Source organism: Lissotriton helveticus, chromosome 2_1, assembly GCF_964261635.1.
Source record: "Lissotriton helveticus chromosome 2_1, aLisHel1.1, whole genome shotgun sequence".
NCBI classification, from domain to species: Eukaryota; Metazoa; Chordata; class Amphibia; order Caudata; family Salamandridae; genus Lissotriton; species Lissotriton helveticus.
This window is the reverse complement of record NC_136059.1, coordinates 1,307,585,748-1,307,612,324: the sequence shown is the minus strand read 5'-3', so window position 1 is coordinate 1,307,612,324 and position 26,577 is coordinate 1,307,585,748. Positions and strand designations below refer to the sequence as shown.

The following is a 26,577-nucleotide window of genomic DNA, read 5'->3' as shown; positions in this document are numbered from 1 at the left end:
ATGAGCAATATCCTAGTAATATGGTAGAGATAAGGGAATATCTTCAGGGCGTTCCGGTGGTCAGGGTATCTACCGAGGATGCAGAAGATCTAGAGAAAGTGTTGGAGCCTAATGAAGTTAAAGAAGCCATGGTTAACTTGCCCTCTGGTAAGGCTGCTGGCCCGGACCAATTGCCTTTAGAGTTCTATAAGATCTTTTGGGAGAGTCTAGGGCAAGACTTAGTTAAGACTATACAAACTGCACAATCTGGGGAATCTATCCCTAAATCCTGGAGTGGCGCAGACATTGTTCTAATATTAAAAAAAGGGAAGATAGAAACTGAGCCAGGGTCTTACAGACCAATCACGCTGATGAATAGCGATACTAAAATATACTCAAAAGCATTGGCAACAAGATTTGCAGCCATTATATCTCCTTTGGTTAGTAGTAACCAGCATGGTTTTATTCCTGGTAGAGGGACGACACATCACACCCGGAAAGTCATAACCATGTTTGACACCGCAGAAGTTACAGGGGACCCGATGGCTGTAATGTTGCTCGATGCTGAAAAGGCATTTGATCGGGTCTCCTGGGACTTCTTGTGGCATATCCTAATAAGAGCTGGGATGAAGGAGGGATTTGTTAAAGCCCTAAAAACTCTGTATAGGGATCCGGTCGCAGCTTTAAGAGTTAACGGAGGCACTACGGATCAATTTTCAATTAAGAGAGGTACAAGGCAGGGGTGCCCTTGCTCGCCCCTTTTGTTTGCCATGTATATGGATCCCCTAATTCGCAGGATAGAGCTGTGTCCAGACATTACTCCATTGAATACAATGTTGGGATCCTGTAAGATACTTGCGTATGCCGATGATGTGGCGGTGATAACACCAAACCCCACAGAGGCAATTGTTACGATAGAGGGGGAGGCCCGAAAGTTTGGACAGGTATCTGGTTATGCGTTGAATACCTTAAAGACCCAGATTATCAAGAATTCTATGACTATCTGTAATGATAATCGTGTTGTACATGAAGGGCTCTATTTAGGAATTAACATCTCAGCAAACCTAGATAACTTAGTGGAAAAAAACATAGCTCCAATCATAGGCAAAGTTAAGAAAGATCTAGATCGTTACGAAAATCTGCACTTATCATTAGTAGGACGTGTGAATATCATTAAAATGTTGGTTTTGCCTAAATTTTTATATGTCTTTAGAGCAATTCCACTATTTTTCGATAACAAGTGGTTCAAAATCTGTGAACAAATGATTAACCGATTTGTCTGGGCAAGAGGCAAGACGCGGAAGGCCATGAGGTTTATGTCGCTCCCGCGGGAAAGAGGGGGCTGGTCTCTGCCTGATTTAAAACTCTATTATTGGGCAGCGGCATTACAATGTATGGTGGGTTTGATTGGAGGAGCAGAAAAGGAGGGCTGGCATGATTTTGGATCGCTCGTTATTTATGGTTTGGCTCTTGGTATGAATGCTGAAAATGTTTTTGTGAGATTCTCTGAGGGTAGTTATTTTAAAAGAACACGTTTCAAGACTGTAATTGCTGCACATAATATTTGGAAAGGAATATCTAAAAAGGTGGGAATTGGGAAGTATAGTTTCTATACCAGATTAAAAAATAACCCCTCGCTCTCTAGTGAGGTCTTCTCGGATAATGTATTCCAAGAATGGGACAGGCGGGGGATAAGAAAAGTCGGAGATATGATTGGTCCCTATGGCATATTACAATTCGCCGAATTGCAAAAGAGGTTTAATTTGGATACTAAACATTTTTTTAAATATCTTCAAATAAGAAGCTGTCTCATAAATAAGCAAGGGGGCGCATCGGGCTTCGAAAGAAATGCAATAATGGATCTTATGGAAAAAGGTATTGATTGCACGATTAAAAGATTTTATTTAGAGATGATGAAAATAAAGAAGGACGATTTAGAGAAATGGGGAGATAAATGGTCCATGGATTTAAATTTGGATACAGATGTGGGCAGGGACATTTTCACTGAATCAATGGAAATGGGCAGGACAGCGTTGTGTTCATCGTCTCTTCAAGCTCAGCATTATAAGATATTATATCATTTGTATTACACGCCCGCTAAGATTGCTCAGTGGGGTGGTATGACTGGAAATACCTGTTTTAGATGTGGAAATGTAGATGCAGATCTTTCACATATTTTTGTAAGTTGCCCCCAATTGGATAAACTGAAACAAGACATTACGAATTTCTTTCAGATTGCTATGACCTCGAATATAGAATTAACACCAGCTGTTATGTTATTGGGGATAAGTATTGGTGAGCAACCGACCTGTAAATATTTTCTGTTTGTTGCAATGGCGATTTTGAGGTTGATTGTGGCATCGGCTTGGCTAGATCCTAACCCTCCAACATATCATCAATGGTTAGGCAAAGAAATGTCAATACAAAAGTTAGAAACAGCTATATATGCCAGAAGGGGGAAAAATGGTAAGAAAATGGGAATACAAATTTGGGAACCCTTCATTCGATGGAAGGTAGGCCTAGGCCCTCAGGGGGGGAGGGAATAGTTTGTTTATTATTTGATTTTGTTCACTGTCTGTAATATTATGTTTAATTCTTTGCTGTAAATAGATCGTAACTAATGTGCCCTGTAAATGTTATAAAGAAAATGGGGGGGGGGGGGGGGGGGGGGAAGAAAAACCAATAAAATATGTTTAAAAAAAAAAATAGTTAAGCAGAACAAACAAAGTTAGTACAAGCTGTAGCATATGCGTTAGCATGTGAGATTTAAAGCAGCCATTTTTGCCACTAGGGCACAGAAGCGAGATATTCCCTCCAAAGCAGAAATATGTCACACCACTTAGATGTGGCGGACACATGCGCAGTAAAGTTCCCGCGTTTTTGGCGGCCATATTAAGACACTCGGGTTAATGTTAGTAAAATCACATTGTCAAGCTTCCCCTAGTTACTAGAAATGTCATGAAAATGCAAATTTTATTAAACAATACATGTTGATTAATTAGTTAGAGGTTATTTTCGAGAGGACAGAGTGCAAGCAAGTTTCTATACGTATGAAACCTTGCTCCATCAGTGGCAATGCACCCACTGCGTGCGGCCCCGTAGTGGCCTCCATTAAGTAGGGGAGGGGGAAGCGGAAAGGTGGGAAACGGCGATCGGGAAGGTGGGCGGGGTCTAACGGGTGCTGGAACAGAGAGGGACAACAATAGCAATAAGCACTGGGCTGAAATTAAAATACAGGCAGAGAGGGAAGAAAACAATTACAGTACTGCAGGCACTAGGACTGAAATAGTCCTGAAATGGCAAGAGAAACTGCCAAGGCAATCTGGCATGGAGAGCAGGTCAAGAGCGATGTCGAACCTTGTCCTCCTAGGTCAGCGGCAGAGGCGGCCAGGCAGAGCTGCATGGAGGGAGAGCGGTTCCCAGGCCGGAGGTCAGGGCACTCACTCGCTCTACTGCGCAGTGGCTTCCATTAAGTAGGGAAGAGGGGAGGCGGGAAGGTGGGAATGGTGATCGGGGAGGTGGGTGGGTCTAAAGAGTGCAGCAAAAGAGTGGGAAAACAATAGCAAAAAGCACTGGGCTGAAATAAAAATACAGGGCAGAGAGGGAAGAAAACAATTACAACACTGCAGGCACTAGGACTGAAATAGTCCTGAAATGGCAAGAGTAACTGCCAAGGCAATCTGGCACGGAGAGCAGGTCGAGAGCGGTCTCGAACCCCGTGCTCCATAGGTCATCGACGGTGGCGGTCAGGCAGAGCTGCGTGGAGGGAGAGCGGTTCCCAGACCGGAGGTCAGCAGCACCCCCCTTGACGGCTTTTGCTCCTTCAGCCCACCCACTTTCCTGCGAGTGTACCAAGGAAGATTGCGGGTGTTGGAAGGTGCGTGAAGTTGCAGCCAAGATGGCAGGTTAAAAACAGGTAGGCACCACTTGGGAGCAAGCCACACTGACCTAACACTGGCCAGTTCTGCTCAAACATGAGTAGCCGTCTATTGCCTATGCCTTAGCCCACTGTTGTCTGTTTAGTTCTCCCCAGAGGCTTATGGCCTGTGGACCACACAGCTTGCACCTGGAAGCTCCATGCGACTCCACTCGCTCGTGATTACTCCACCCCTCACGCACTCCGCATCTCGCATCTCACATCCCCACATACTTCTAGGGCAGTCCGAGTGAGTTCCTTATCTGTTTGTCGAGTTTTCACATATTCCCTCCCAATATGAAATTTCTCCTGTGACCACAATTCTACTTCTACTTTGACCACAATTCTGGTCATGCCTCAAACACATTTTTTCAAGGATTTCTCTTTAAATATTGCAATGAAGTTGTTATATACACAAAGAACCTCATCTGTGCAACATGATTCAGTGGGAAACAGCCTTTACAACGTGGTTTTTACCATGTTGTACCTTCACCACACATTTCTTACCATGTATGTTTTTAGAACGCATATGCTTTTATAACGAATGCGTTTACCAAGCATTTACGGTTAAGATTAGGGGTGTGGGGGGTCTCCCCACACAAATACATTGTTTATATATAAAAATATATGTATATATAAACAATGCATGGTAAAGGCATATGTTGTAAGAGCATATGCGATCTAAAAAAATGCGGGGTAAAAAATGCGTGGTAAAGGCGCGCAGACTGTTTCACTGGGTTATTCCGTCATATAACCTATTCAGTTCAAAGATTGTGTACTTTAGGACATCTGTAATCTTTTTCATCCACCTTAGCCATTTTCCGTTTATTATCACCAGGTGGTCATCCTACCACTGTTGATCGCAGATTTGTGTATCAGCATATATCACCAATTTTATTGTGCGAAGATCACTGCCACAAAGTTCACCCAGGTGTAGGCATTTTCGACGAGAAAAATAGTGGGATGTTATAATTACATATTCAAATAAGGAACTTGTTCTCACATTTTCAAATGTGGACCTTGCAGGTTAATCTCACAATAGACTTTTATTGGTTACAACTAGGTCGATTGCTTTTACAGTTTCAGTCACCTTTTTCCACCTTTATCTATCTGGTGGAGTGTAAACATATGATCTAGCTCTCCAGACCTTTAGAGGCTTCCTCAGAAAAATTCCCCACTGAGACCCGTAGACTTTTCCCATTGAGGTCTTGCATCAGAAGGACTGGAAATTCACCAAAGTCCTTTTCCATTTCATCTATTGCCTTTGCGAGGGAGATTAGCTATCTTTTGTGTTCTAAAAAATGCAACATTTCTTGAAGTGCTGTGATTGCTATTTCCTGTGTACCTAGTTCACTTTCAAACCACTGCTTAATAACCTGCGCCATGTTCCAGGTAACTATATTCAGATATCTACCAATACCAATGCTGAACCGTTACTAGATTTTTCATGTGTTCTAGAGTGCTTGCTAACCATGAATAATCACTACTATACCATTATTGCTTCCTACTTCTGGTTTCTCAAGTAGTTTCATAATGCTCTACCCACTTAAGTTGTTTTTTTACTACTGTCTTATCTTGTACTTCTTTTTAGGCCTGTTTAAGTACATAATCAGGCAGCAGACTCGCTCTTATTTTCGCCATTTCATAATCAACATAATCTCTTTGTTTTTTTATTCACATAGGGCCTGATTTTGAGATCGGTGGGTGGCCTGCCATCCGTCAGGGTGGAGGGTTCATTACCTCTAGCATCCTGGCTGGACTACCGCCCACCATATTTAAAGATGTACGTGGCCCTAAAGAGATGTCTGACTTTGCCAACATGGTAACTCCTTGGAAGGCCTTGAAAGTTTGCGGCCAACCACTACATCCGACTGATCAACAAGTTTTTGTTCTTCAAAAACAAACTCCCATAGTGTGGGGAGTGAGGTATTTGTTATTTTTTTCTGTTCAGAACACCAGACTTTCCCTGGCGGTCTTGAACAGATTAAAACATACATTTGTCTTTCTGCTCAAAACAGGACACACAGTCTGATGTACTTAAAGGGATACAATCTGACCACAAACATCGTAATCGGTCGAACTAATTGTAAACCGACCTAATCGGTCTGAAGGGTTCTGACACGGTCAAGGGGAATCCGACTGTCGAGAGGAGGCTTTCCGCCTGACATCGTAATCGCCCTTCAGCCTCCCAAGTCATAGGGGGTCTTCAACCAGTCCTTCCAGTTGTGATTAATATATCTGTCTCCTCATACTGGCATATTACCACAAGTACTTTATAAACTCTTTGTCAACTCTTTATAGCGCATAAAGTCTTTGAAAGTTATAATAAGATGGTGAACAGGGTGATTGCGCCAAACAGGTGTGTTGGTACATATAGATAGTTATTCAAACTGACATTTGACTTATCTGTAGAACTTATGTGTTTCTCAGAATCCCTAAATATGCTGTATCTGCAAGTAGGGCTCCTTAATTGAGTTTATGAGTAAAGTTCTCATAATTCCTGGTATCTTTCAAATCCTTTAGAGGTATCGCTGTGGGCCCCGCTTGACTCACCTCGCACTCCTCATTGGTGCAATCTGTCCTCAATCTCTTACACTGCAGACAGCAAGGTAACCACCTTCTTGTCAGGGCTACTGGAAGATGCAGGAGTTGAATCTGTGGCTGACTGCAGCCATCTGTGGAACTTGCTCGCTATAGCACATACTTCTCTTCCCCCTCAACTCCGAGGCAGGTGGGTGAGCACAGCCGAGCAGTAGCTGAACAACTCCTAGCCTTCCTCAAGCTGCTACAACCCATCAGCAAATCGAGTCCAAGAGCATCCAGGCAGCACCCAGCTAGTGTACAAATGGGGCAGCTATCTCCTTGGATGAGGAGGAGAGTGGAACATGTCAATTGACACACCTGGGCATGAGCATCTGTGGGTGGGCATGCGCTAATGATATTCATAAACCCCACATCCTGAAATATTTCTCCATTTTTTAAAAATCTGACTGACAGCATCAGCATAACTTTGAATGTTGACAAACTAAGGGTGAAATTGAATTTTCTTCAATCTGACATGTCTGTGTATCTATTGTAAAGTAACTATCTGCCCTGCTATGTATAGAAAAGAGGCATCTATATATGTTAGCTAAGTCTTGTGAACAATACGTTGTGGTTCCTAATAGCGGACCATTCACTGCATAGTAGCATCATTGTAAAATTTGGATCACTCCTTACTGATACAATAAACAAAGAGTTTGTGCTATGCCAGTTTGGGTATTCAGAGAACAATACTATTTATGGGCCTGATGTAAAGTATGCTGGACGGCCTGCTGTCCATCATGATGGCAGAAGGATTTCTTCCGCCATTCTGGATGGACTACCACCTGCCATATTTCGAGATATTCACTGTCCCTGATGAGTTCTCTGTGCCTTTAGAGGATCCTTCATCGTGGATGCACCAAAAATTTGGTGAATGCTAGCCATTGTTCAGGCAGCTGCTCAACCAACTTTTTTGTATTCCAAAAACAACCTCCCAAACTGGAAGTTTGCTTTTGGAATAACACCAGGGGTTTCCTGGAGGTTCAAACTGAAAATATATATTTGACCACCTACTTTTAATAGTGCGTACAGTCTGATGGACCCACACTGACGGCCAGAACTTGTCAGGTCATCAGTGGATGGTTTCTGGCTGTGGACCAGACAGGTGGAGCTCTGCTGTCGGAAACATGATGATTCTACTGACTCACAAATTAGAGTGCAGTACATCTGTTCGGCAGACCCGTTTTTCGGCCACATTTGTGGAACAGTATCCTGTCCGCCATACTCTAAATCAGACCCTATATGCATTGTTACCAATCCAATGTATAAACCACTACTAAATAGAAAGAGTTGATTTGAATATTAACATTGTTTTCTACTTTTCAAGTAGCTTTGCTTTACTTAAAGAAAAATAGACCTCAAGGCTCTTAACAACATTTATATGAGAATTTACTTTTTTTTAATTTAGTAAACTATGCCAGCAGTCTGAGTCCATTCCGAGAAGGGCGGTTTGTTGAAAGACGATTGAGGTCTTCTTCGGAAGGCACTTCCGGAAGTAGCAGAATGGCGTTAAAATCCAGAGAAGGGCATTCAGATGAAAGCACCAGCCTACGGAAGCAAAGGACAATTTCGACGTCTTCCAAAATGAACAGCATGGTATGTACTCTTAGCATCAATACTGTGTCATTGGTAGTGTGGCGCAGCTGCTTTTCTGTGTCTTCTATCAAGTAATCATACCCTCAGGAATTGTTTTTTTGATACAACCATAAAATACCAAACATTTAATAACTGTTTTAGGCTGGGCACGGGCTTAATCAGCAGTGTACAAGGTCTGTGCTCATGTTGAACAGACACAGCGCATTGGACACCGTCAACAATTTGGGCATGCCCCCACAGGGACTCCGCTTGTTGGGAATACTCACTTCCGGTTCCGGGTAGGTGCATATTAAAGAGGGGAATGGCCCACGATCAGAGACATTTTAAGGCATGGGCAACGTAGGCTCTTGGCTCCAGGCTTTTCTGGGGGCCCCTGACAGAGCCAGCTCTGTTCTGCAGAGTCTTGCCCTGATGACCTTGAATAATTCTTAAACAGATTGTTTTAAATACCATTTTCCTTTAATTTATTTTTAATGTGGGTGATGTGTGAGATCCGTTTGCAGACATTTTGCTGAGAAATGTTGTGTTTATGTTGTATTCAGCATCCATAAAAAAAGTTTCTTTTAGATCAAAACAGGATTGGTAATGGGAGGGTGTAACAGAGGTTATTTGCAGTAATATTCGTGAGCTGCTGCTGTGTTACAATATTGAAAATACATCACTATCCCCGAATATTAGACGTAAACACATTTAGAATTTATACAAGTGCGCCTGTGCACTGGCAGTGATATGAGTGTGGCCAAAGAAGGCATGAAAGAGCTGAATTTAGATCATAAATTCAAAGCTGTCCTGAACAGGGGGGCCTGAAATACATTTGGCCCAGGGCCCCCAAAATCCTTAAGATGTCCCGGTCCACTGTGGCATTTTCCCCTTTGACTATAGTAGCAGGCAGCAATGAGGGAGCAGGCAGGGTTCTCTCAAGGTGTTACCTGTTTCTGTAATGTATACTTTAAAATGTGTATTTCATGTTGGCTTGGTAATACCTGTCACTTCTACAAGCGAAAAATACCACAACTGTGGTCACTATCTAGCAGAAAAGGAAGTAGGGATCCGCTGTTCCTGTGACTCATCCATTCATATTGACGCATATGTGGCACTGACAGTGGCAGCTCGCAGAGTTGGCTATGCAGCGAGCACAAGGTAAATAGTTACATTTTTTTATTTACTTACTTTACTCCTTGCCGTCATATGCCCGTCTCCACTATGTATATATATATATATGTATATACTTGCAGCCCGTCCCGACGTTGTCCGGGTATGAAATAGAATGTGTGTAATGTGTGTATTTGGCAAGGGCAATTTATTTTAAAATCTCGCGGTAGATAAAAAAAATTGTTTCATTAGAATAGGGACGGAGAAGGCCCAGCTGCAGCCCTGGTTGATGTTAGCAGGCGCGTGTAATTGGTGTAGTGATCCGCAGCCTGAGCCCGGATACAGCCCTGGTTGATGTTAGCAGGCGCGTGTAATGTCGTTGAATGAGAGAGTTATCAGCCGCGGGGTAAATCCGTTTAATGAGAGAGTTGAGTGACAGCGAGTAGGAGAGGGTGCAGTAATTGTCCCCGCAGACACGCTCATTTGCGTGTTGCCCCGCTTGAGGCCCAGGTGCAGGCCTGTTTTATGTTAGCAGGCGCGTGTTCCCCCGCTTGAGGCTCAGCTGCCACCCTGGTTGATGTTATCAGGCATGTGTAATTAGTGTACTGATCCACCGCCTGAGCCTGGCTAGAGCCCTGGTTGATGGGAACAGGCGCGTGTAATTTCGTTGAATGAGAGAGTTCAGTGACAGCGCGCAGGAGAGGCTGCAGTAACGTTACTTACCAGGCATCCAGGTGAACGCGTTTGACACGCCCCCAGAACACGGCCACAGCAGACGATCTTCTGATTAATGTACGACCCACATGGCATGAAGGGCGGAACGTAGCACACGCTTCCTGTGTTTCTCATGCCCCCAGCGTGCCCCTTGATGCGGCGCAATTGCGTTCACATGGCATGAAGGCCGGACACATGCCCCCAGCGTTTCTCACGCCCCCAGCGTTTCTCACGCCCCCAGCGTGTCACGCCCCCAGCGTGTCACGCCCCCAGCGTGCCCCTTGATGCTGCGCAGCAACGTAATTGGCACTTGTATGTACGACTCACATGGCATGAAGGGCGGACACACGCCCCCAACGTTTGTCACGCCCCCAGCACACGCCCACAGCCCACGATGTGATGGCCGTACCACACGCCCCCAGTGTTAGTCACGCCCCCAGCCCACGCCCACAGCACAACGCAGACTCGCCCACAAGGGACTACTTTGCTGGCACGGTTCTTTTACCTTTTAAATGTATAGAGGAGTTGGCCTAATGGCTAAGGCGCTCGACCTCGGACCTGAGGATCTGGGTTCGAGTCTTGGTAACGACGCCAAGCATCCTGCGATTCTGGGCGAATCACTTAATCTCCCCGTGCCTAACAAAAATGAATGTGTCCTCATGTAACGTAACTGGTGCTATGTAAAGCGCTCTGATACCTGATTCAGTTCGGGTCAAGTTCACGCTATACAAAACTCTGCAAAAAAAAAAAAATATATATATGGTGGCCGTCTGCATAGCCTATGTCCTTCTGCTGCAACTGCCCTTTCCAACGCTGTATTGGGTGTTGTGATTGGTGCTGTGGTTACTGAGATTACCGGCGTGAAAGGTTTGGACTCTCTCTTTATAATATTAGTATGGATAGATATTCATGTGGAGAAACCACTTTGCACATACCACTAATAAATACAGGAGCATTCCTTCCTCATTTCCACATTGGAACTCCACTCAATCCTATGCTTACAATTAGTACTTTTGCAATTTTTTCAAGGCTGAGAAATTACCTTTGAGAGTAAATAGATTTTTAGTTGAAGTGGTTGGTATACCTCTTTGTAGGAAATTGGTACAGGTTGAAGGGGGGTGAAACCCTATTCAAGCACCAAACGAAATTCCTGTCAGTGTGAAACACAAGCAAACCCAGAGTAACCTGCGCTTAACCCTCTAGTAGCTTGGCACAAATGCAGTCAGGCTTAAGTTAGGGAAGCACTTCAAAGTGTAATAAAGTGAAATCACAACACAAGCAAAAGGAGTTTCTCACCTCTGCAGTCCTCAGTGTAGTGACAAAGCAGACCCAAAATATATATATATATATATAGATATATATATATATATTTTTTTCCACCAATAAAATTAAGCTCGCACTAATCCAGGGTCGAGTTTTAGCAGGTTTTATTTGCCATTACAGCACACAGCACTCTGCTCCACCAGAGCAGATGTGGAGCAGAGTGCTGTGTGCTGTAATGGCAAATAAAACCTGCTAAAACTCGACCCTGGATGAGTGCGAGCCTAATTTTATTGGTGGAAAATTAATTCTCAGGGAAAGCGCGTCCCTGCACTCGCACCGGCTGTGCGAAGTGCGCCCTCTATATCGGGATAACCTTGGTGTAAAAAAAAATAAATATATATATATATATATATATATATATATAAAAATATATTTCCAAAAATCCCTTGCAGGCAATGAACACGCACTCGAAAGGATCTTTGCTTTCCAATTCTTTATTGCACCATAGTTCTTGCAGTAAGTTACCAACGCGTTTCACCGCCTACAGACGGCTTGGTCACGGTCAATAATCACTCACTCCCAACTACCTATAAGGCGTGGTTATGCAAAGTCACATGGTTTTCACAAGACTTCCTGTCAACACTAAAAGGTTTATGAGTGATGTAGTTTCATAGATTACACACACCGCCGGGGTAGCTGAAATCGTTATTAATTACCTACACCTTGGTGCTTTATACATTATCTTGTACGTATCAGTGTAACAGACCTAGATTAATCAATCTCGCCCTCTAGTGGGCGTTTACTTGACATTTCCGATGCATTCACGCCCTCCAGTGGGCCCGAGGTGTCCCTATTCAATATACACCATCAATTTGTATTAAATAACAGTGTGGAGTTAATAACCACCTCTTCCAGCGTATTCCTCTATTACCCATATGCTCTTGATTTATCCAGTTGACATTTACGGAAGAAAAAAATATTTTACATATATATAGTGTCATAGTCCCAATTTGATACTTCTGCAGTTCAGTTTCTTACTTATTTACAAAGACAATTATATTCACAGATGGACATAAAGTTCTTCACTCTGGTTCAGACCATCCGGATGTAAAGTTCTGAAATTCAATATTTGCCGCGATTCCCTGCATCTTAATTTTCGCTCTCTGTCCCCCCCTCTTTCATGTGGAACAATGGTTTCCAATGCATAAAGTTTTAGAAGTTTCCAGTCCCCATTGTGTGATATCTCCATGTGCTTAGCTACGGCGTTGCCCCTGTCTCTATTCGCCGTTGCTCTTATGTGCTCCAGAATTCTTAACTTCAATTCCTTCTTTGTGCTGCCAATATATTTCAATGCGCATGGGCACTCAATCACATAAACAACGTATTCAGTTTTACAGTTCATCAGTTGTTTGATGATCCAAGTTTTTTTATTGGGCAATGTCACCGCAATCTGACATGCTTTGCACTGTTGACATTTTTTAAAGCCTTTCGTTTTCAGCCATTGGATGCCTTTTTTCTTTATCTCTGGGTTTTGATGGTGACTGTGCACCAGTTTGTCCCTCAGACTCGTAGCTCTTCTGAATGTCACCTCCGGATGTTTCCCCATGATTTTCCCAACAGTTTCATCCAGGTGTAGGATTTTCCAGTTTTTCCTTATGATGTTGACAATTTGTTTCGATTCTCTTGAATGGTCCATGATTAGTCTTACTTTCTGATTTTCTGAAGACGATATATCCTTTTTTTTGGGTTTCATTTGTAAGATGTCCTCTCTTTTTGTCTCATTCGCTCTTGTCCAGCCTTTGATGATGGTTCGTTTTTTATACCCTCGTCGAGCGAATCTTTTGGCCATATCGCAACTACTCGTTGTCCAATCCTTTTCTTGTGAACATATGCGACGTAGCCTCAAGAATTCTCCGTATGGTATGTTATTTTTTACCGATGGCTGATGGAAGCTTTCCGCATGAAGAGTGGCATTGTGTAAGACACAATTCAATCATGTCCAGAAGCATCTGGTTGTGTCTGTTAAATTGTATGTTCCTTTCCTTTAGAAAAAATGCACATGCTTTCATGCCAATGCTGTGGTCTATGTTTGAATACAAAGCAATTACATCCATCGTAATTAACATGTAAGTGGGTTTCCGTGATAGATCTTGCAGGTTTTTCAATAGATCACTTGTATCTCGCAAATATGAGCTCATCTTTCTTTTTGGGGAAGAAATTTATCAGCAAGTCAAGGGTTGTGCGATGGGCTTCTCCTTTAGCCCAGCATTCGCATGTCTCACGATGGGATGGTGGGAGCAACAGATGGCTTGGCATCCGGATAATGATCATCATGAGAACAAAATAGCAAAATGGCTGAGATACATAGATGATCTTTTGATAGTGTGGGATGGATCAGCAGAGGAATTTGAAGCTTATTTCAAAATATTGAACTCCACCGATACAAACTTGAGGTTTACATACACCATCAGTCGGGATCAAGTAACCTTCCTAGATACTAAAATATATATTCACAACAACAAAGTGGAGACCACACTATATAGAAAAGAAACTTCAACCAATGCCACTCTTCATGCGGAAAGCTTCCATCAGCCATCGGTAAAAAATAACATACCATACGGAGAATTCTTGAGGCTACGTCGCATATGTTCACAAGAAAAGGATTGGACAACGAGTAGTTGCGATATGGCCAAAAGATTCGCTCGACGAGGGTATAAAAAACGAACCATCATCAAAGGCTGGACAAGAGCGAATGAGACAAAAAGAGAGGACATCTTACAAACGAAACCCAAAAAAAAGGATATATCGTCTTCAGAAAATCAGAAAGTAAGACTAATCATGGACCATTCAAGAGAATCGAAACAAATTGTCAACATCATAAGGAAAAACTGGAAAATCCTACACCTGGATGACACTGTTGGGAAAATCATGGGGAAACATCCGGAGGTGACATTCAGAAGAGCTACGAGTCTGAGGGACAAACTGGTGCACAGTCACCATCAAAACCCAGAGATAAAGAAAAAAGGCATCCAATGGCTGAAAACTAAAGGCTTTAAAAAATGTCAACAGTGCAAAGCATGTCAGATTGCGGTGAACAAAAAAGAAGTGACATTGCCCAATAAAAAAACTTGGATCATCAAACAACTGATAAACTGTAAAACTGAATACGTTGTTTATGTGATTGAGTGCCCATGCGCATTGAAATATATTGGCAGCACAAAGAAGGAATTGAAGTTAAGAATTCTGCAGCACATAAGAGCAACGGCGAATAGAGACAGGGGCAACGCCGTAGCTAAGCACATGGAGATATCACACAATGGGGACTGGAAACTTCTAAAATTTTATGCATTGGAAACCATTGTTCCACATGAAAGAGGGGGGGACAGAGAGCGAAAATTAAGATGCAGGGAATCGCGGCAAATATTGAATTTCAGAACTTTACATCCGGATAGTCTGAACCAGAGTGAAGAACTTTATGTCCATCTGTGAATATAATTGTCTTTGTAAATAAGTAAGAAACTGAACTGCAGAAGTATCAAATTGGGACTATGACACTATATATATGTAAAATATTTTTTTCTTCCGTAAATGTCAACTGGATAAATCAAGAGCATATGGGTAATAGAGGAATACGCTGGAAGAGGTGGTTATTAACTCCACACTGTTATTTAATACAAATTGATGGGTGTATATTGAATAGGGACACCTCGGGCCCACTGGAGGGCGTGAATGCATCGGAAATGTCAAGTAAACGCCCACTAGAGGGCGAGATTGATTAATCTAGGTCTGTTACACTGATACGTACAAGATAATGTATAAAGCACCAAGGTGTAGGTAATTAATAACGATTTCAGCTACCCCGGCGGTGTGTGTAATCTATGAAACTACATCACCCATAAACCTTTTAGTGTTGACAGGAAGTCTTGTGAAAACCATGTGACTTTGCATAACCACGCCTTATAGGTAGTTGGGAGCGAGTGATTATTGACCGTGACCAAGCCGTCTGTAGGCGGTGAAACGCGTTGGTAACTTACTGCAAGAACTATGGTGCAATAAAGAATTGGAAAGCAAAGATCCTTTCGAGTGCGTGTTCATTGCCTGCAAGGGATTTTTGGAAATTGAAATCGGCGGGGCTCTGCCGAGGAACACGCACCGGTAATAGAGCGCCAGGGGTCAACCAAACTGAGCCAAGTTGTGGAATATATATATATATATATATAATCCACGAGGTTGCTCCTACCAGCAGTCCAAACGCATTAAAGAGGTGGCTCGTGTCCGGCGGAGCAGCCGGAATATATATCACGAAACACACAGCGTCCCAAAGAGCACTCAGAAATACATCACAGGAGTCGTAGGTCGTATGCCAAAGCAAAAGGGTTTATTGATTCATAAACCTTGCGGCGCGTTTCGCGCTTACAAAGCGCTTGTTCACACAAAGTTTATAACTTTCAATCATGCTTTATGGACACAAACACTTCCGTGTAAATGGACATGAAAAGAGGACTGAAAACATCCGCCATATTGTAGTGGTCTTGGTGAGTCACAATCATGGATAACAAATACAATGCAAGTATTCTTGTTGCAGTATAGTGATGTAATACGTAGTTAAAACATATAGTTTATGGCTGAGCAACAATAATAATAACTGCCCTATATAAGGTATCTTATGGTAAAATCGCCTTAGCTGATACGCGGGAACAATCTTAGCACATGCGCATAAGTCTAACATTGTGCAATCTAGTGGCAGTGTATGCTGGTAATGGTAGTTCATGGTTGTGCCCACAGGGAACAGACGTGTCGTCTAAGCGTACATGGGAGATTAGAGGGCAGACTGGAGCGTTATGAAACTCATGCCAATGATAATAGTGCATTAACTCAAGGTAAAATTTAATTCAATATTGTGCTGGTTAGTGCGCCCTTGCTCATAAAGTAGAGGGATTACATGATTATCATGGGTAATAGATACTAGAGTAGTGCTGATTAGTGCGCCTATCCTCAGCAGTGTATGTAAAGCTAGTAAATCTACGCTACATGGACGTTTAAAACTGCAAACAACATGTAAAGAAAGCGGGTTAACAGATCAAAACAGATCCAGGGGTCCATAACAGGAAAGCTTGTTACAAAAAAACCCTTAGTGATTCGAATGAACTGATCAAAAATAAATAAAATATGTGTAGTGTTACATTCTAACCTCAACCTTCATGTTGAGCAAAAATACAGAGAAGTATAAAATTGTATTATTTACATACATGGATGATCAGGAAGATGATTCTCGGAGAAAGGTTTAGGGCACATCTTGTCACAAGCCTGCGGCAAAGGCCCTCCCTTTCATCCTGTGAGAACAAGAGAGAGGAGAAAAATGTAAGATGTATTATACAATCATGCGATGTAAAACTCATCCACAAGAGACAACAGCAATACTTATTCATGCAAGTGTCTAACCATCTCCTCATCCATATTGTGGCCCTTAGGGAATCTGGTACATAAATTGATAATGTGTTTGGACTCACATTGCCTCAACTTAAGTATCCTGTTTCCACCTCTCGGACCTAAAGTCACCTGTTCTACAATAAAATAGGATAATTTGGAAGCATCAGAAAAATGGTTGATTTCGAAGTGGCGAGCCACAGGGTATTGTTTATCATTTTTGCTAATGGCTCGAAGATGCTCCCATATTCTTTTTTTGGCCATATGTTTCGTACTGCCCACGTACCAAAGGTTACACGGGCAGACGAGAACATAGACGACAAAGGTCGTTGTGCATGTGAGGAATTGGTGATCTTTACCATTTTAGAAGAAAGCAATGTATGAGGGAGCGAGAGAGAGAGAAAGGGCAGCTAGAGAGAGGACCAAAAAGAGAGACTTGTTATGCATTTCAATATATATCGAGCTAGTCTATCATAAATAAACATTTTACGGAAATGTGGCAATAAAATAGGATAATTTGGAAGCATCAGAAAAATGGTTGATTTCGAAGTGGCGAGCCACAGGGTATTGTTTATCATTTTTGCTAATGGCTCGAAGATGCTCCCATATTCTTTTTTTGGCCATATGTTTCGTACTGCCCACGTACCAAAGGTTACACGGGCAGACGAGAACATAGACGACAAAGGTCGTTGTGCATGTGAGGAATTGGTTGATCTTTACCATTTTAGAAGAAAGCAATGTATGAGGGAGCGAGAGAGAGAGAAAGGGCAGCTAGAGAGAGGACCAAAAAGAGAGACTTGTTATGCATTTCAATATATATCGAGCTAGTCTATCATAAATAAACATTTTACGGAAATGTGGCAATAAAATAGGATAATTTGGAAGCATCAGAAAAATGGTTGATTTCGAAGTGGCGAGCCACAGGGTATTGTTTATCATTTTTGCTAATGGCTCGAAGATGCTCCCATATTCTTTTTTTGGCCATATGTTTCGTACTGCCCACGTACCAAAGGTTACACGGGCAGACGAGAACATAGACGACAAAGGTCGTTGTGCATGTGAGGAATTGGTTGATCTTTACCATTTTAGAAGAAAGCAATGTATGAGGGAGCGAGAGAGAGAGAAAGGGCAGCTAGAGAGAGGACCAAAAAGAGAGACTTGTTATGCATTTCAATATATATCGAGCTAGTCTATCATAAATGAACATTTTATGGAAATGTGGCAAAATAGGAAAGAGATGAAAATGAGAGTGTAGTGTTGCTAGTTATTTCACAATGCATGCACCACCTTGCTATCTATTAGTCATGCAGTGCCTGTACAAAGGAAGCGCATGTGGAAGAAGGTGCTTTCGATTAATATACTTGAACATCACTAGGGAGACTGATAATTGGAATTAATGAGCTTTAATATAGAGATAGTTATGGGAGTACAAAACATGATTAAAATCCGTTTTTATGGCTGTCTGGAGATTATTGAGATGGTTCAGGAATAATAGGGGAACATTTAAAAGTGTAGCCACTCATTAACATTAATTGAGTTTTGATTTATACATTGCATTTTCTCACTTCATTGTGTAGCTTGAATGGATGCAACACCAGAAGTGCTTGATGTGGGCCTGTCCTCATCCTTATATTTAGGAAGCAGTATTACGTGAGGTCATAAAGAAGTACCCCAGGTAGTGATTAGGTGTATTAAGAGCAAAAGGCACTCAGGGGGAAAGAAACAATCCCAAAGGCAAACTCAGTTTGGAGTGGCTACACCAGGCTTCTCCAACAAGTACTCATGACCTACTGATAGTTCTCCAGCTACCTCTGTGGATCTCTGTTGTGTTCCATCAACTCTAATATAATGGAAGCTTTTTCCTATTGGAATTGTTATGAGTATATCAATATTGAAAAGTGTGTATTCAAGACAGAAATGTGCATATTGTATTTCCAGAACCCATAAGCTGATGTTTGGCAAAACATGATAGAATTTCCAAAATAGTTTTAAAGTTGATATTTGAGTGATAAATCCTGTGGCGTTGGTGAGACTTACTACTAATATTATTCCCTTGGTGCCAAGGGCACTGCAGATATGGATGTTATGTAGTACCCAAGTCTTTTTTTAATTACTTCTAACATTCCTTCCTTATGCACTGATGTGATTGCTGCTGTTAAAGTTTTTGGTGACCACTAATTTAATCTTATCTGATGTGGTCACTATCACAGCCCTAATCAAATCAAATCAAATATACTTTATTCGATCATAAAAGCTCTGTACAGTTATAACTTCTAATGATACAATAAAAGTATAAAATGTAGTTAAAACACATCAATCAGATATTCGTCACGTCAAAGTGCTAAATCAAAATCGATGTGAGCATAAGACAATACATTTAACTCACTAGGGATTAGTCTTGCTAAATCAATTTAAATGCAAAGAGGATGGGTGTCTGGGTGATGCAAAAAGCTAACAGAGTGGTCTGCCAACATTAATCATATTAGTTGCTTGGGATGATTTTCATTGAACTTCAGTAGCTATTATTACAAAAAAAGGTTCTCATCAGAAAGGTGCACTGTTGTTTTATGGATTGCAGATGGAATGCATCAACCTAAATGGGAGTGGTTACTCAGGACTGTATAAAAAGTAACTGTTAGGGTCCTTCCCCACATGCATTCCCTATAAGGATCCTCTATGGCTAAGTCAATATCAGTCCCAATCGCAAATGAAGCGGGCCCCTTTACCACCCTACAAAACTACAGAACCAGAACTGGTATCTTGTAATATCCATACTTATCCAATTGGATCATATCCACTACTCTGTGTCTACCAGACACACCAAGAGAGGGTAAGTGTCAGAGAGCAAGGGCAGCACATATATCCGTTCCATGAAGCCTCTATAGAGGGTGGCCCATGTTGTAAGAATGAAATACCCAGCTGTAATGAAATTGTTAGGGGGAACTACCCCAGGGAATGTATCTTAGTGTGTGAATATGCTTATGGATTGTTTTTAATCTATTTTGTTATTACGATGTATTACTGTATACTTTTATTATTTATTGTCTATAAACCAAACAAAGATTTTTGAATTGACTTATAGGTATTAAAAAAGGAAGATTAGGCTTGGCAAATGTTTATTTTGCCATGTAGACATTGTAGTATTAAAACTTCACATTCAGGCTGCAGGGGCAGGACTGAAGACATGCTTTGTCTTGTCACTTTAGTGGTGGCATAATAGGTGCTGCTATCCATTAGGGACATTTAACTGTCAGGCCCTGGGTTCCACTGGGTACCGTACACTAGGGACTTATAGGTAAATTAAATGTGCTAATTTATATTTTAACCAACTTATTACATTTTTAGGAGTCAGAGCACGCGCAGTGGGGCTTGGTTAGCAGGGTTCCATTGTATAGACTCCAAACACCAACAGCATTAATTCGAAACAATTGGGGTGATAATGCAAAAGGAGGCCTTTTCTTCCAATCTTCAATGGACATATGATTATTTATTAACTGTATTTATGTGCTAATTGTAATTTAGCGGCATAGATTTGACTGTTATTGACCGGCATAAGGCTTCACTATGGCTCTAAAGAACAACACTAATCGCGTGGCTTCAGACCCTTCCCGGTTTCCGGTCAGTAAGATATTGAAGTTATATAATTAAGTAAAAAATTATGAAGTAGCAAGTTGCTCTAGTTACTAGTATGTTAGGGCCTCGTGGTATGCTAATTATTTCCTTCTTCCTATGGCCATTGTAATAAAAGTTATAACAGACAAGCATATATCACTTTTTTCCAGGGCACATAAATAATTAAAAGCGTCCTGATAAAATACATAATTTCCACTTTTAAAAAGGGGGGCTAAAAAGAGTTTCCTGAGGTCTTTATAAAAGCTGCAAAATAAAATAAAGTGTGTTGTTCTTTGTCGTGAATTGCCATCGCATGGGCTATTTGGGAGGTTTTTAGTCCATGCCCCCTTTTTGGGAAAGCAAACTGTACATGAAGTATGTCTAAGCGCAATCTTGTGGAATAAAATCTTTGTTGGCTGTTTTTGACGATTGTCAGGTAGTTTGGCTGGCACTACTGCACATAAAGTTGCAGGTAACTAGCTACCGTCGATTTTTACTCTCATTTAATTCTCTCTCCTTTTCTCTTTGTCCCATAAGTATAGCCCTGATCTCTTTTTTGGAGTAGATAAGAATTTCGGCTGTATCGATTACGCCTATGTCAGGATCCAATTTTCTTAGACAAACATCCAGGTAGGACAGCCATTTTCCTCCAGGCATCTAGCTTGAGACAGTCTAGAATTATCTCCTTCGTAAATGGTGTGCCTTTTTTTTACTCCATATATTGTGCAACAGGATGGTAGGCTTGCTATGTAGGTCATCTTCTAAAAAGGGGATAGCCAGTCCTTATGTGATATGTATGATAAGCTAGATTTTGGTATTGCCAGTAAATGTGCCAGGAACAGATTTTCTAGTGCAGTTTTTACACAATTTTTATAACCCCATATGGGAGCACCAGAACCAGCGCTTGGTAAACATTTCTTTTTGTACAGCAGCAACATTTCTCTAATCGGTTTTTGGCCTATTTGACTAGAGAACCTACAAATCGATTCTACCACCCTTAAAAGTTTCATTTTTCATATGTCTAATTGACTATTCCAAGATTCTGATGCAGTGAACTGAATACTCAAGTATGTAACGGTTTTTGTCTCCCCTAGCCTCTCTCCCTTCTTTTAGCTACAATGGTGACAGTTTTCTTTAAATTAACTTTTATATCTTTATCGTCCATTAATTTTACAAATTTAACTATCAGCAGCTGCAGCCCATTAGCTGTTCTTGAAAGAAGGACTGCAGATGCATATAGTAAAATGGGGACAGGGCGTGTTCCAACCATGGGGACGTCAGCTTTAGTTTCTTGTAGGCATGCATCCACCCCGTTTATATAAAGTGAGAAGAGCAAAGGGGCGAGGACAAAACCCTGTCTAATACCACAGGGGGACCTTAAAGCTGTCTGTTCACTCCCCGTTTGGGCCGTATCGTACCTGTGCTGTAAGGTGGGAATACAATTGTGATAGGCAAATAATGATGCCCAGTGGAGCTTCTAGGTCCACAAGTATTTCCCAGAGTCTGTTATGGTTTACTAGATCGAGTGCACTGCTCAGATGCACTTGTCCTTTCCTGGCTACCGTATATTTATTATTTAACAAGTGTAAATTATCACCTTGTTCTATTGTTCCAATATCGGGTCTGAATCCATATTGCGTATCAGAAAGTATATGTTTTTCCTTCGCCTATAGTTCTAATCTGCTCAGAAGGATTCTGCCTATTACTTTGGCGCTGGAGTCCGGGAGAGATATTGGGCGTTAACATTTCAGGTTGCCTTGATTTCCTTTTTAAAAATAGGGACTATTGTGCTTTCTGTTCACGAGGTTGGGAGGAAACCCTTTACTGTAGAATTACATACTTGGGTTTGCATCCGTGCCCATAAAGTGACATGTGCTTTAAAAATATCTGTTGGTACCCCGTTGGGACAGAGGCCTTTCCACTAACTGCTTTGTTTAGTGTGTTAATTACCTCTTCTAAGGATATATTGGGAATGTTCGCTGGTTCAATTTGATAAAAATGTGTAAAAGACAAATTAGAAATGCTACCCTCTGGGTTAAAAATTGTGTTAAAAATGTTCTCTCCAGTCCCCCTGTTGTACAAATGTCTCGATCTGTGGGTCTTCTTTCTCTTTTGGGAATGGCTGATTTATTATTTTCCAAAAAAGGATGTTATCATTTAAATCAGCCGCCTGGAGCAGATCTTCCCATACTTTTTCTTTCAACTTGCCTTTCCTTTTGTGGATGACATTATTGTACATAGTTCTCAATCTGCTATTTTTTTCTCTATCTTTTGACAAATTCCGTAAGGCTTTCCTTAATTTTCTGTTTATTACTGAGCATTCTGTGTCAAACCAACGCTGTTTCTATAATTTTTCCCTCTGGGTGGGCACTTAAGCTCCTCTGCAATTCCAACCATCGTTTTACAGAAAGCTTCCATAATAAGCATCGGGGTAGACATAAAATCTGTGCTGGTATAAAAATCATTAAGAGACTCTGCCATAATTTCCTGGGTTTTTGCTATGTCATCTATTTTTGCCCATCTTAGGGTAAGGCCCTTCTTACCCTGTATTCCAATTTGCTTCAGCCATTGTAAACTATTTGGCCTTGTAATGTTTATATTAAGAGCTAATGTCAGGGCAGTGTGGTCGCTAGAGGCATTCAGGTTGGCAATAAGGGAATCTATTAGGCATTCACCATTTTCTGTTACCAGTACATGACCAATAACAGAGCTTCTACCATTCCATAATAGGTAGGTACTTCCATTTCACCTTCACCAATGCATTGTGCCATAAAAACAAAACTATACTTATAAATCCTTTCATTTAAAACTTCTAAATAGGGGTTATGCAGAAAGTGTGACTTACTGTCACTATTAGTTTTAATGTATCCACAACTTTTAGGTCCTTGTCCATAGCATTTACTGATATTAAAATCTCCTACCCATAATAGAACATATTCATCCTTAATTTTGTCTAAAACTAAATCAACTTCTTTGCCTCAAATCCATTATAATTGTCACTTAAGTTGTATCAAAAACATTATTATAGAAGTTAATTATAACCAAATTAACCCTTTCTTCAGTGATTAAATGGATAAACTGGAAATCGGGGGAGGACAAATAGGTCCTTAAAACTTTAATTGAGGAGCTTATGAAATTAAAACAGCCAGGCCTTCCTTAGCCCATCCCCTCTCGAAAGGAATTGCTGGGGTTAAAAATGACATGAATCCCTCCACAAATAATTCATCTAGTGACCATGTCTCTTGGAGACAAGCAGGTTGAGCTTGGTTGATAATCTCTAGTCACTCTGGATTCTGTAATGTATTACTTATTCTGGCAACATTCCAGTTCTTCAGTATGGTTTTAATGGTTTTCGTGTCTTGGCAATTTGAAGAACTCGAGTCCTTACTCTGTAGGTTTCTTACTTTATCCTGTACAACAACAGGTAAGTCATTTCTAAGGTAGGCCCATATGGCAGTGTGCATGCTATTTAAAAAGTTGGACATGTGTGATGTCCTGGCTTTGAAACATCTCCAAAGTAGGTTTCACTGTGGTATGGCTGGCGTTCCCATACAAAAGCATTTGGCTACATTATAACACTTAATAATACATCCAGTTTGGAATGGGCTAGAACCATGTTTCAAGGACTCAAATATATTGTCATTTAAAATCCAAAATAATGGTCAAGTTGAAGGTTAAATTACTATTTTGAAAATGTCTCATTTAGAGTTTCCTGCCTAAAACCTCTAATAGTCTTTTCAGAGACAACCTCCAAGTATCAATTAGACGTCAACTGGCCCTTGCAAGGAGGTGTGAAGGCCTATAGGAAAGAGAACAAATGGGACTTGGGTGGGAGGTGTAATCTCCAGCTGACAGGATGGTTTGGGGGGGTGTAGCCACCAACGGCACAAGCTTCAAATGGGCATCCATTTTCACAGGCAGCTGTAACTCACTCGTAATCCTACTTCTCTCATTGCCCAAGTGCTGGAGTAGCACCAATCACAGTGGGGAGGATACCTGTATCAGAACTGGTTTCCAGGGGGAGTTGTCTCATTTTCCGAAACACGCCTCGAGGGAATGCATAGCGCTATGCACAAGGGAAGAAAGGTTTTAGGTAGAGAGGGGCATTATGTGATAGTTGACAGTAAAATTCAAAGGAAGTTCTGCAAATGTGGGTAGGGGCACCCATTGGAACTTTAAGCCATTCGTTAGGCAGTAGCTAAGAGTCTCCCCACTCACAGGCTGGAACAGCGCCTAAAGGTGACCCTCTCAGTAACCTCTTCAGAATACCATTAGACGTGGGGAAGACAGAAGAAGAACTGAATCTTTGGAGAGAAATCTCAAGGGCAGGATCTTCTACACACTTGTACCCAAAACAAAGAATGAACTTCAGGTGCTGGTTGGCTATCCTCCTGTTATGCTCCAGGAACACATGAGATGCTAGAAACCCAACTCTCCGCTGAGCCCTGTTGGATTTGCCCTGGATCATGCTGGTGGCTTTTAATAGATTATGTCCTAACCCCCAAATGGTGGCTAAAACGTCCTGGACCCTTAAGCCATGTTAGAGTTTACTCTTTCCCCTTCAAAATTGCAAGACTATAGACTTAGAAACTCTTTCTGATTTTTTCTGCAAAATAAAATAGAGGCTACCATCAGGCTTTCACCAAGCCCCTGTCCCGACATTGAACTGGTCACCAGTTTCAACTTGCTGGTTTGACCCACTGAAAGGATCCTGAAAAGTTTCTAAGTCTTAATGTAGAGAATTTCACTGTCGAGCAGCACACCATCAACGACTATACCTTCCTAGGCCCAGACTTTGGTTCTTGTCAATTTGGTGTTAAATTGCTCAATAAAAGGTCTCCATTTTATAAATTGAAGTGAGATTTTTGTTGTATTGTGTTTTCTACTTTATAATTGTTTTGGTACTGATAAATGTTTTACACATTTCTCAGACATTAAGCCTGTCTTCCATGTGCTACAGCTGCCAAGCATTGTGCTAAGGTTTAAAGTGTTGAGATCTAATTGGTCCTAATAGGGAATAGTAGCACCATTACTTGAAAAGTGTTGGACCTGGCACTCTGAAATGTCACCCCCAAACGTTATGCCTTCACCCTACTGTTTTATGAACCCTTTGTTTTTGGCTTTTATTACTGTGCACTTTACCTCTGCCAACCAGTGTTAGAGTGGTTTGTCCGCTCCTTTAAACATGGTAAAATGGACTTGTACCCTAGTGGCACATATAATTTACTTGTAAGTCGTTACTGAAGCAATACTCTATGTAACAAAGACCTGTAAATTAAATGCTATTAGTGCGCCTGCAGCACTAATTGTGCCACCCACTTAAGTACCCTTGTAAACATGTCTTAAACCTGCCATTGCAGCCTGGTTGTGCAGGTTAAAACTGTCCTTACGACCTAGCAAAATAAACCTTTTGCCAAGCATATACATTTTCTTTTTAATACATATGTCACCCCTTGGGTAGGCCCTAAACAGCCCCTAGGACAGGGTTTGTTGTATTTAAAAAGTTAGACATCTACTTTCAAGTTATACATGTGCTGGTATTCAAAAACTCTTCAATTCAATTTTCACTATTGCAAGGCCTACCTCTCCAATAGGATAACATTATGTTAAATTATTACATTTAATAAGTGATTGGGAGTAAATAAAAATATTGGGTTTACTATTGTAAATTGTAATTTTAAATTGTCTTTAATGGTAAAGTCAGGTTTTAAGTCACAATTTTGAAAATGCCAACTTGTAGAAAATTAGCATTTTCTTGTCCTGTCCATTTGGTGCCTGCAGCTTGTTTCTGGGTCACACAACTAGGTTTAGTTGGCAGTTGGCCTTTATGTATTCCTACTAGACAGTATCACAATAGAGGGTCAAAGTGTTCGCAGGATGGGCCATCCTGGATTAATGAGGGGGGCTGAGCTGTCACCTGCTGTGCTTGTACTTCAAAGGCACTGATCCAGTACACTTACAAAGAAACTCACATTAGTCTATTGTGCTCCCAGGCAGAATGGAAACAGGGCAGGGAGGCAGGAAATCCCAGACACCTCTGTAGTGATAAAACTCCAGAAGCTTCTTCCCTTTCAAAGTTGGCTTCCGATTACTGCTGGTTATGTGGAGGACTCAGAAGGACGACCCAGTTGCTGTGCTGTCCTGTTGTTCCGCTGCAAGATGTACTACTGCTCTCAAACAAATAAGGACTGGACCTCCACCTTGAACCCAGGACCACCAGAGCGACTCCAAGGGCAAGTTGGTTGGTCTCCTTTTTTGAAGCTATAGGGACACAGCAAGTTTCAACACCCTTGAACCCTGCACCTGGACTGTGCCTGCTGTGTATCTTGACCTCCCAATTGGTTTCTCCCCACTCCTAGACCCTTGGAGGTGGGATTAAAGGTGCTCTACGAGTC

At 41.5% G+C, this 26,577-nt stretch overlaps 1 protein-coding gene across 1 annotated transcript in view; it reads left to right on the top strand.

Annotated features, from left to right (window-relative positions):
* The window catches only part of CCSER1 (coiled-coil serine rich protein 1), a 2,545,713-nt gene that overhangs the window by 451,707 nt on the left and 2,067,429 nt on the right, over positions 1-26,577 (top strand). The window contains exon 3 of the mRNA XM_078676231.1: positions 7,887-8,074. Within this exon, the coding sequence (XP_078532357.1) occupies positions 7,887-8,074 (188 nt within the window). The remainder of the gene's footprint in view (positions 1-7,886; positions 8,075-26,577) is intronic.